Here is a 12,306-nt window from a genome sequence, read left to right as displayed (position 1 = left end):
TCGCGCTACATTTGGACGAAAAAAAAAAATTTTTTTTTTGCTGGAAAACAAGAAGGGGGTGGGGGTTGCGTCATCTTTCAGGCAGCGTGGCTTTAGGCAGTCGGCCTTTTGTAGCAGGAAAAATATTCATGATTTGGAGCAGCCACTGACGCTTTTGGAGCAGATGCCAACATCTGTTAACACATCACTTGAAAAAAGAAAACGCGACTCCATCGCTAAATGCGTTTATCTTTGATAATGATTGAGGGTTCCTCTTTGATGCTGAAGCATATTACCTACCTTTTTCTAATAAGAATAGGTAGGGAACAAAAGGAATTCGCAGGGCCTTTTTTAGGAATAAGGCCGAGGTCACAGTAAGTTTCATTTACAATGAGTATTAAAAACAGGGCTTCAAAATGAATCATAGCGCTACATTTTATCGGGATAAAGACTCTTCCTTTCTCTTTTACGGGTAGTTTACTATGCATATATACATAATTTGTGCAAAATTCCGGCAAATACCAGCCTATCTGCTATCAGGAATGATGTGTAATATATCATAAACTGAAGAAACAACCATCCAATATTATGAAGACCTTCACTTGTGCATTAACACTGACAGTGCTCTTTGGCGACGTTGGAGCCAGAGTCAAGTCAAAGTTTGCCGCTCTTTCGTTAGACAGGAACTACATTGACTACCGTATCTATTGAAATATACATTGGTATTTCTTAAATTTTATCGGCAAATATTTTTATGATGAGGGATTGACCGAGATTTAAGACCATAAAAAGGTGGACCTGTAAAACTAGCGAACATAAGTTCAGAGCCTGTCACGACAAACCAGGCGCTCCCCCGTGTCAGCCGCTGCTCCTAGCACTCCGGTGCAAACCGGCGAAGACCGACGCAGGCGCTGGTGAGAGGCGCTGAAGGTTGACGGAAGCTGCCCAAGGTGCCGTGGTGCACTGGAACCACGGCACGGAGCCATGTGCCACACATGATAAGTAAAGGGGCGACGCAACGATTTCTGTACCGCTTAGAACGAATACCTCACGTTAATGACCTATGAGACGCGTTCGATTCTCATCCCATGCAACTGAAGTCGCAGAAAAAAAAATTAAAAGAAAAAGGAGCACGTTTGCCTATGCAACTCGCAGCCAGAACAAGCGGCCTACGTGATCTGGAACTGATTATATGCCACTAGTGTTGATCACAGCCACGCACTGGGGTTGGCGAAGCACAGGACACGCACTGAGTTCCAGACGTTGTTGTAATTCGTCTATCGTCGTCATTGCAGCGATTGGACACGGGGCAATACCCGAATGCTTGTCGAATCAGCTGTTGAATATCACGAGCCCAAATTGAGTGCTCCCTCAATGCATGAGTCCAATCTATGAGCCACATTGAAATGCCAACACTGGAGGGTACTGCGACACGTCAGCTGCGTCGTCAAGTTTTCCGAAGGAGATATTGAGAGAAAACGCTCGCATTTGTCCTTGAAAATACACCGTAACAAAGGAGTTTCTTGGTCATTCGTTGCGTGTGAGTATACAGCTGTGACCCACTAGTGCCATTAAGCTCGTGTAAAGTGAAAATTATTACAAGCGAATGTCGCTGCACGGCCCCTTCAAGTGGTCTAGCCAGGGGTGCAGGAACCTGGTTCTGGCTTATCACAGTAGCCGCCATCGCACTTTTTTTTTTCGCGACTTTTAGCTTTTGACATTGCCGACATCGTCTGGAAATTTAGACGCTATCGGCGATCAACCGTCCAGCGCATCAACCGGCCAGCACAGTTCACGAGCAACCTTTATACTTCGTTTCGTCTTAAAACGCAAGCCGACGCTACGAACCAAGCGGACACATCAAACAGCATCAAAGCGCGACATCGTGGTATTCGTCTGCACACGTTTTTTCATGGGTAATACCAATAAAGTGCAGTGCGTGGTAAGCAACATAATTAAAACAGGAGACACGGAAACAGGAAGGACACACACACCACCGTCTTGCTATTCACCAGTGAATGTCCCATGACTAGCGCTTTTAGTATGTGCGGTTGTATATGGTCGAGTTTTCGAACTCTGCTGTGACCTAAGATGAGACGAAATATGCGGTAAGTAGAGACGCTGTAAAATACATATACGGGTGGATTTTTTTCAGAGCGCAGCTCTTAGGCGCCCATTTCCGACTTGAGCGGCGTCGCCGTCGGCGTAACCGCGCGATGAGTCATGGGAAATGTCCCACAATGCACCGCGCGAGACCCTCGGGACGTCACGAGTTGTCACGAGGGTCCCGCGCGGTGCATCATGGGACATTTCCCGTGGTGCAACGCGCGGGGAGAGGGAGGAGGAGGGCAGAGAAGGGATGATGGGAGGAGGAGGGATGAGAAGAAGGAGAGGGGGAGGAGGATGAGATAAGGGGAGTAGCTTGAAGGATGTTAGGAGGAGGACGAACAAGAGGAGGGGAGGAGGAGTAGCAGGGAGGATGAGGAGGAAAGGTATACCCTTTCCTCAGTACCCTTTCCTCCTCTTCCTCAAGAGCTGCGCTCTAATTCGGTGTTAAGCGCGAGACACATGGACGGCACAATCTTCCGACCCGACAGTCCCTACGCCGCTCCGAATTGTCGCACGCAACAGTTTGAAACACGTGCTTCCGACCTTGAATGCGACGCGACGATCCTTTCGGCGCCGCCCAGGAAATCTCTGGTCCCAGATTGACGGTTAGCTCGCAGGAGCGAAATTACGAGCTCGTTCTCGCTAGCGCGTGCATTCTTTGCTGGGGTCATCTTTCTCGAATGGGTCAGCGGGATTCACGCGTCCGGCTTCCCCTCGCCCGTCCTGCTATCGTGTTCGTCCCGCCAAACCCAGTACGTCATCATGACGTTCGCGCTAGCTGCGCTGTCATTAGCGAGTTTTAGTAGACCGTGTTTCCCGCTCCGCTAAACCCCTCCACTACCCGGAACTCTACAGCCAAGGCCATCGGCGCGCAGGCGCAGTGGCGGTTTCTTCGTAGCGGAGGGCTAGCGGAGCGGGAAACACGGTCTACTAAAACTCCCTATTGGCTGGACGCTTGCGACACTCCGTCCGCCGTGCGAAACTATCTGGCATGCTGGACGCACGCCGGATCGCCGATCCGACGTCTGAAGCGACCAAAGTTTTCGGATCAGGCAGTCGTATTGCTGGATCGGACGTCGGATCGGATGGATTTTTATCCCGCATGTGTCTCGCGCTTTACAGGGTGTCGAAAACGTCTTTCATTTTTTTATCCTCATTAAATTTTTAGAAAGAAGCCGTGAAAACTACACTTATGCGGTTTGTTCAGGTGAATAATAAGGCCTGGAGGACATAGTTTAGGGGGCTAATCGTAACAATCATTTGAATCATTAAGTAAAATTTTGTCATAACTTTTAGAGCACAGCTCTTAGGCGCCCGTTTCCGGCCTGAGCGGCGTCGGCGTCGCCGTCACCGTCGGCGTAACCGCGCGGTGCATTATGAGTACATTTCCCCGAAGGAACCCGAGGTCCTCCCGAAGGAACCCGAGGTCCTTCGGGAGGACCTTGGGTTCCTTCGGGAGGACCTCGGGTTCCTTCGGGAGGACCTCGGAGGACCTTTGGTGACCTCGGGGAGGGGGTCACGTGACCCCCCCCCCTGAGGTCACGTGACCACACCCCGAGGTCATGTGACCCCCCCCCCCGAGGTCCGTGACCACTCCCCCCCGAGAACACGTGACCCTCAGTACCCTCCCCTCCTCCTCCTCAAGAGCTGCGCTCTAATTCGGCGTCACAGGGAGTTGTACACGGCTTTCATTTTTAATTAGGGAATCTATCCGTATGGTTTGAATTAGAAACTTGCTGAGCGTCATCGAAAACAACTAAATCACTAACTGAAAAATGAAAGCTCTTTACGACTCCCTGTAACGCCGGATAAGAGCGCAGCTCTTGAGGAGGAGGAGGAAAAGGGTACTGAAAAGAAAGTATATCCCTCCTCCCTCTTCCTCACCTCCTCATCCTGTCTGCTGCTCCTTCCTCCGAGCGGCGTCGCCGTCGTCTCACGAGGGTCACGTGACCTCACGGGAGTCACGTGACGTCACCGGGTTCGCGTGACCTCACGGGGGTAACGTGACCCTATGAGGTCACGTGACGATGGCGATGCCGATGACGTCACCAGTGACGACGACGTCACCGATGACGTCACCAGTGACGTCACGCGTCCCATAACGCACCGCGTGGTTACGCCGACGCCGACGCCGCTCAAGCCGGAAACGGGAGCTTAAGAGCTGCGATCTAAAAAAAAAAGACTGAGTGAGTGAGAAGCGTGCGCTAAAGCTACCAGTCGTGCAGCAGAGCAAGGCTACCTGTGCGATAATGCGCCCTCGCGATTTTTCCGTCTCTTATCACAAAGCCCCAGCCCTCTACCTGCTGCACGAGCGGTAACTTTAGAGCACCACTGAGCTTCTCACACGTTTGAGGTCTTTCTACAAATCACTGATGTCGTAGTTTTCAATGACGCTCAGCAAGTTTCCAATTGGAACCATATGTCTATGTTCACCAATGAAAATGTCAATTAACACATTCTGCCCAATTAGCCGACTGATCGTTACTATTAGCCTCCTATCCTATGCCCACTGTCCGTACAACTCACCTGCCCAAATTGCGTAATTGTAGTAATCGCTTTATTTTTTAACAAATTTGTTAAGATTGAAAAAAATAAAATGAAAGGCATAAAGAGCCTGCCCAACAATTTTGTAAACCCGAGTCTGAAAAAAAAAAAAAATTGGGCGGGTGTGTCCTGCACTTTTTGTTCCAAGTCTTAGGTGCTCAACATGTTGAAAGTTCACCAGCTCCCCTGTATCTCCTTTGTTATTCCTACATATATATTTGTACCACTTACCTTTCCTCTCGCGTCTTTGAATATCGTGGCCCACCAATAATAATATATTCTTTTCTTTTGAATTTCCCACCTCAGCGCAAGTGCGGCGCAAGTCTTAGCGAAAATGTCATTGTGGCGCAAAATGTAGCAGACTTCCTCTCATCGCCCAATTTGGCCCAAATGGCGCAGAATTCCCTGACTGAAGATGTATTTGTATCAAATGTCTGGGCTCCATGAAACTGGCAACAAAGGATTGCCGAGTTCAGTCGCTGCCTTAGATTCCCCTTGCACTCGAAGAGACGATGGCAGTGTGATGAACTTGAATGAGGTTCTTCCACAGGCTGCACTCCACCGGTGCCCGACTTCATCAAGCCGAAGCCCTCATCAAGACCTGGATCGGCAGGGAGAAAGCGTAAGTTCGAAAAAAAGGGAAATGTCAGGCGGAAATATCAGGAACGGGTCGAAAAACACACAAAAATAGCTGTATCAAAAAAGAAAAAAAAAAAAAAAAGAAAAAAAAGGAGCACATAATTTTTTGGGGGGATGTACGACATTTCAAGCATTCATGAAAAATCATTTCAACATGCTCGTCGCTTCGAAGCCTCGTCAGCGGTCCCATGTTTTCGAAGTTTATTCTTATAGTCAGTTACAGGTTAAGAAGGTAGCGGCAAATGCCCCTCAAAGGGAATCGGATATCCCTCCGCCACCTCCGCATCCAATAGCGTCCCACCGTTTCCGTGACGTCGCGGCCAACGCGCGAGGAGGGTCTTGCCTTTCTGTACATATTTGCTTTATCTTTCGACTTCGACTTAGCATTGTGGAAGCCACGAGAGGGAGATTACAGTTCTCCCCCACCGACGGAAACAAATACGACTTTCGGGGATTAGCTTCCCCCCCGATGGATACAAAGGCTGCTTTCAGGGGCTCGGTTCTCTCTCCGATGAATACAAAGGTCGCTTTCTTTAAAAGTGGGATCGGAGACAAGTGGGAATCCATTGAAGCGGAACAAGGAGCGTTTCCAGTGAACTCTTCTTTCGACTGCGGAGAGATTTGAAACGGGCGCATCACGCTTGTGGGAGGAGCTTCTCCTACCTTCTTGACTTGTAACCGACTATAGTAAATTTCAAATAGTGTTTTTCGGGGTTTATTTTTTGCCAAAAAAATCGTGGTTTTTCGAAATCTATGCTTGCTATATTCCCAATTCTCCGAGATTCGGAGTTTGATAATTCTGTACTCCCTCCTACCAAGATTCCTTTCAAATACAATCGATTTTTTTTATTTGCCCTCAGAACTATGTAATCATTTTTTCGCATAAATCCGAGGTAACCAAAATTTTTCAGCCTAGCGTTTTTTTTAAGAGTTTTTCGGATATATCTAAAAACTCGGAACCCTATACTTATAACTTGTAAATTAGATACGCAGATGAACACTCAAAAGACAAAAAATACAAAAAAGTGAAAGCCGTTTACAACTCCCTGTAACGCCGAATCGGAGCGCAGCTCTTGAGGAGGAGGAGTGAAGGGTACTGAGGGGAGGGTAGACTCCTCCTTCTCCTCCTTCTCCCCTCATTCTTTAATATGCTCCGGGGGGTCACCTGACGTCGGGGGGAGGGGGTCACGTGACGTCGGGGGGGCGGGGGGTGTCACGTGACCTCGGGGGGGCGGGGGGTGTCACGTGACTTCGGGAGGGGGAAGGGGGGTCACGTGACCTCGGGGAGGGGGGCCACGTGACCTTGGGGGGTCACGTGACCTGGGGGTCACGTGACCTTGGGGGGACCTTGGGAGGGGTCACGTGACCTGGCGTCGCCGCCCAAGCCGGAAACGGGCGCCTAAGAGCTGCGCTCTAAAAAAAAAAAGGACCGAAACACTTTTTTTTTTTTTTTTAGACGAGTTCCACGCATCTCGCTTCTCTTTTGTAAACGCCGAAGATTTCAGCGTTATCCGCATAATCAGACGAAATGTGTTCGATTCGTCTTACAGAGGCCTCGACCACTGCCGCCGCAGGATCATCCGGGAAGGAGAACAGGCCCCCCAAGGTTGGTATCATGACGTCACCGAATGGAGGCCAACGCAGGGCAGGTGTATCGGTCGGAAGTGCTGCCGTAGCGTTCGGCCGAAGCTGTGCCGCTTTGGCCTCATTTCGATGACGCAGAAACTTTAGTCTTACAGCCTTGCGCCACGCAAGTTTAATGTCCGCTTTGGCGACACGTTCTCTGTATCAGTCAGTTGGGTGAATGGGTGGACGATTGTGGCTGAAACCTTTTAATCGGGCGGCGGCTGTTGCGCCACCTAGACAAAGCTTTTATTTCAACAATTAACTCACGACCACGGTCAGGACCGGAGGAAAAAACGGGACGGACAAAACAAAGCTCCAGCTTTGTGTTGTCCGTCCTGGTTTTCCCCCGCTCATGGGTTAGCGTGTCAGTATTTAACCAGCTGACCTGCACACCTACTTTAGTTTCAACTATCCAATCTCCAATCTAAAAAAAGAATACAAAAACAGTGAGGCTACACTTTTCAACCGCATACTTCTACATGCTGAAGTAATAGGGCGTGGTAAAGCATCCCATATCACTGCGCTGAATGCATTTACTATTCCGTCATACGTGCACTGCACAGCCGCGACTGATCATGCAAAATCCATGACTATGACGTCAGTTGACGTCATGTCCGACGTCACGTGCTCCGCCCTTTCAGAGCGCCGTGGCGGGAGCAGCGACGCCCCTGCAGCGAGGAAGTTCCCGCCTGGCTTCGAGGTCCTGCGTGAAGCCGCTCTCCGCTGCGCAGGAGAAGCGGGAGGAGGAATACGGTACGGGGACCCGTTTACTGCCTAACACGGGAGTATTCACTATGAATATCGTCACCGTTATTGTCATCGCTTCTTCGTCAATGACGGGAAGTGCCAATTTCCCTGGATGTTAAGTTACCATTATTACAAGATTTGAGGAAACCAACCTGACGAGGCATTGCAAGGTGGAAGCCATGGGAGAGCGCTGTGTGTATTTTTAGGCAGCGTGAAGTTAGTTACCCCCAATGGTGCGACTGGTATGTCCTCTGTAGGTGACAAATTTACCGAGTTCGATAGCACTGCTAGGTCGGGATCTTTGACGCGTGCATCGGGCCTTAGTGATAGACGACCGCCTGCAGGACCGATGATCATCCAGATCAAAACGGGCAGGGGTGGGCGTATAAACCCAGAATCCACGGGTTATGCGGCGTGCATGATTTATTGTTCGATGCACAAGCTTGTTTGGGGCAAGTGTCATATCGGAATTCAGAAATTCATGGGGGGAGGGGGAGGCGGACCGCCCCGAGTGCCGCTGACCCTAGTGACGCCACTGGACCTAAGGCATCAGGGCATCGGATGAACGGTTCATTTGGTAAGGGGTGACTTTTCTTCGTCCGGTGACGTGCGCAGATCCCGGAGAGGGCACCTCGAGCCAGACGCGGTACCCGAAGCGGAGCCGCAAGTCCGTCAACTACGCCGAGTGCGAAGTTCCCTCCGAGGACGAGTTCTTCTGTGAGTGTCCAGAAGTCGGAAACTACTCGGACAAGAGACGTGCTCCCTTCCCTCAGTGACACCGCATGCTAACTTGAAAACTTAATTCAATATAATGGAGCTACAGAAGTGGGTTGTTCACTGTTGTCCGTTGTGCAGACTGCCTGGAGTGCGGCGAAGACCGGCACGGCGACTGTCCCGTCCACGGACCGCTCGAGTTCGTCAAGGACACCCCGGTGAGAAATTTCTACGACTTCCTCGGTGTCTGGCGCGCGTCGAGGAGGCATTGTGAGCTTTTGAAATGGCAGGAGGGCGGGGAAGCTGCGAAGAGACGGTGGAAGGAATCTGTGTTGGGACAAGAGGGACTTCATTGCGTGATCGAGTACACAGGTAACGTTACCTGTGTACGTCGATAATCTCCCTCGAATTCCGCGTGCTACCCGGGAAAGTATACACGCGGGTTTCGGTTGCTCCAGCACCAGACTGGACATCCAATGATAAGAATCTGCGAACTCTGGTGTACTATACTATTAAGTCGTTATCCAGAGTGTACATTGGAGACAATACACTTCAAGAATCGAGCGTCTATATTTTAGTGATTACATCGGAGGATATCCAGAAAACCCTCGATGGAAACCATAAAAAAGTCTAATTATCTGCTACCATAATATTTTGTCAGTGTCATTGAAGTGAACCATACTAAAAGTGGTATTCCCGCCTGCAGGTCTCCTAGTTTTAGCGTACCTGGATGTGTCAGGAAGTATCCGATCCTCGAGCGTCCTATACATATCACGGGTTTGCAATCACAGCCCGAAATGCTTACAGATTTTGTTTTAGTACATATTTTCTGTTAGATTTACAAAATCACAACTGAAACCGAAGTTTTGTCGCCCCGTTCGAAAATAAGTAATAGTACAAACAAATACACGTTCGTTTTTGTCATCCTCGCTGATAAAGTCCTTAAAGTACGTGAGCTCTGTTTATATATTCGTTACAACGTCATATCCGTCCCCTCTGATTAATTCAGGTTCCCCCGGGGGACCCCCAGCGCGCGAACAAGACCCTGCCCGAGGGTCTGACGCTGGCCCGGTCCTGCATCAAGGGGGCCGGGAAGGGGGTCTTCACCCTCAGGCCCCTCCCTGCCAGGCTGTGCTACGGGCCCTACGAAGGCGTGCGCTTCACCGGCTCCGGCGGGGGCAACGGATACACCTGGAAGGTGCAGTGCTCCCTGTGGGCTGCGTGAGCATGCGTGAACTCGAAGGGTCTGAACCTGAAAGGGAGGATGGAATTGTCGGGGTACACACTATGGAATACCATACACACTTATGGGTGTAACTGGTCTCAAGGATAACATCCTAAGGGTGTTACAGGAACACGTCTAGAGCGCTAGAAAACACGCTAATACTTTGTGCTCTGGCGGTGCGGCAACCTAAAAATACTTTTTTACTAGCAACAAGGTACAAGCAGCACGCATCACCTTCAGGTTGCACTCGCACAGATAGCACGAAAAGCCGACAATTCAGAGATACCCATTCCCAGATGAGCGCATCCAAAATTACGGAAGTTACAAGTAGGTTTCTTTGTTCTCGTCAGTACCTCAGTTATAGCATAAGAACTCGAAGTTCAAGAAATGTATCCCCAAGTAAACACTAAATCAATGATAATCTGATTTAGTTGCCAAAACAATCTCCTAGAAATGTTTGAGGCGGGTGCAAAACTGATGCGTCACCGCGTGCACTTGCCCGGATCCAGGTGCGTGGCCGGTGCGGCTACCTGGTGGACGCCCGGCCCCTGTCGGAGTCCAACTGGATGCGCTACGTCAACTGCGCCCCCAGCGAGAGCAGCCAGAACCCCGTGGCCTTCCAGCACAGGGGAGGCGTCTACTACCAGACAAGGGCCAAGATAGCGCCGGGGACCGAGCTGCTCGTCTGGTACGGGGACGAGTTTGGCGCCGAGCTAGGACTTGTCGAAGGCAAGGACGGAGCCCAGAAGAAGCGTGAGTGGGGGACATCAGATGGGCAAGGATAAGCTGAGTTTCGAAGTTTGTCATTGCGATAAAAATTGGCAGGAGTGCACTGTTAGTTATGGAACCGCGATACATAAAAATACTTTTTTTTTTCCTTGAAATATGAAGTTACTATAATATCCAGAGAGATAGCCCATCCAAAATTAAAAGAAAATTGTACGAAAATTAGGAATGGGCTACCTTTCGGTTTGCAGTCGAGAAAAGTTGAAAACAAAAAAAATTATTTTAGATAATGTGTCTCTCAAACATGTTATCACGGTGAGGTGGCAATGAAGCAAAGATTACTGTACTTCCTAGTCAGGAATGTTCGCTTATATACCCGTGCCACACGGGCAACTCGAATGCCATTTACAACGAATGACATTCGTGTGATCAACGAATCGGCTCGCGATCTGTCACGCGTGGAATGCGCCACGCTCGGAGCTTCGCGCGCCGATTGTCCGATCGTTCAAATGTCATTCGTTGTAAATGGCATTCGAGTTGCCCGCGTGGTACGGGTATTATATATCCCGCCTTAGCTAACCGGACGCATTTACGCCAAGATCATCCTTGATGCGAACACCACGATTACTAAGAGTAGGCTGTCTTTTGGTGTTTTAAAGGAAGATAACAAATCGATCCGAAAATGGGGGGCGGGTTACCTTTCGGGGGAGGGGCATCTCTCGGGATGTTACGGTATACTGTTCCCACTTAACACTGTGCACCCCCCGGTCTTGCTCGTCCATGTGCAGGCCAAGAAGATGCACCGTCCGTCGAGGGGCCAGCGGAGAGCTTCGCGTGCGGGGACTGCGACAGCGTCTTCGCTTCCCTCAAGCACCTCCAGGGACACCGGAAGAAGATGCACGGGAGGAGAGAGGGCAGGCACCGATGCGGTCACTGTCCCTACTCCAGCGATGATAAACGCAACGTAGTCAGACACGAGCGCACCCACACGGGAGAGAGGCCCTTCGAGTGCGGCACCTGCGGCAAGGCTTTCACGAGGCAAGGCCACTTGACCACGCACCAGAATGTGCACACGGGCGAGCGTCCTCACGAGTGCGCCGAGTGCGGGCAGAAGTTCTCCCTGCTGGCAGACTTGAGGACGCACGAGAGGACGCACAGCGGAGAGCGGCCCCACGTCTGCCCAGGGTGTGGCAGCGGTTTCGTTACGAGATGTCACCTCGCAAGGCACAGGCGAACCCACTCCGGCGAGAAGCCCTATGCCTGCCACCTGTGCTCCTACAGGACCTCTGATTTAAGCTACTTGAAGAGCCACGTGATTCGGGTGCACTCGAAAGAGTATCCCCACAAGTGCGGGGACTGCGGCAGAGGATTCGTGCTCCCATGCGAACTCAGAAGCCACATGAGGAGGCAGCACTCCTCCGACGACCAAGAGCGGTAGATGGACTCCGTGATGGGGGAGGGGGGAGGGGCACCGGTTAATAACGACACTGGAAAACCCGAAGACAAGGGTGACACCGGCGAGTTCTTCTTTTGCTTTTTAATAAATACATTGTACATAGAATTGGCCTTGGCTTACTGTTCCCCACGAGCGTATCGTCCAAAAGAGTGACTTTCCCGAACCGTGGGTGTAAGGGTCGACGAAGGCTGTGCTGTGGGCCATAAGCACGAGAGGGACTTGGCTGGTCTACGAAAGCGTTGACGAACAGTTCCCGCGGTGGTGGGCGACTTCGAAAGTCGGCCGTATACTTTGCGATGCGAGGCTGAAAACGCGCGTTTTTAGCTGAGAGAACCGGAACGTGCGTTTCGGGCGGGGACGACTATCGGAGAGTGCGGTGGTTGGATGGGCAACGTTAGACCACGTCTGGCGGAATGATCGTCGGCGCTGTCCACATCAGGGACGGCGGTCTGACTCGCCTCGCGAGTTCTAAGAAAGAGTTTGCTCGCGTCCGAACCCGCCTGGCGTTTGGTCATGAGGTATGCAAGGATGAAAATGCTGC

General features: G+C 50.8%; 2 protein-coding genes across 3 annotated transcripts in view; both read left to right on the top strand.

Annotated features, from left to right (window-relative positions):
- LOC115330927 (histone-lysine N-methyltransferase PRDM9-like) overlaps positions 1-11,762 on the top strand; it is a 204,673-nt gene extending 192,911 nt beyond the window's left edge. The window contains exons 5-9 of the mRNA XM_042293724.1: positions 8,260-8,361; positions 8,500-8,576; positions 9,368-9,556; positions 10,093-10,336; positions 11,098-11,762. Coding sequence (XP_042149658.1) covers positions 8,260-8,361; positions 8,500-8,576; positions 9,368-9,556; positions 10,093-10,336; positions 11,098-11,747 — 1,262 coding nt within the window. The 3' untranslated portion in view covers positions 11,748-11,762. The remainder of the gene's footprint in view (positions 1-8,259; positions 8,362-8,499; positions 8,577-9,367; positions 9,557-10,092; positions 10,337-11,097) is intronic.
- Positions 1-12,306, top strand: part of LOC115318788 — a 162,226-nt gene that overhangs the window by 71,525 nt on the left and 78,395 nt on the right. The window lies entirely within an intron of this gene.

The sequence above is a fragment of the Ixodes scapularis genome, unplaced genomic scaffold, assembly GCF_016920785.2.
Source record: "Ixodes scapularis isolate PalLabHiFi unplaced genomic scaffold, ASM1692078v2 PGA_scaffold4__175_contigs__length_147842914, whole genome shotgun sequence".
Lineage (NCBI taxonomy): Eukaryota > Metazoa > Arthropoda > Arachnida > Ixodida > Ixodidae > Ixodes > Ixodes scapularis.
Note: the sequence above shows the minus strand (reverse complement) of the source record. Positions and strands in the feature narration are given on the sequence as shown.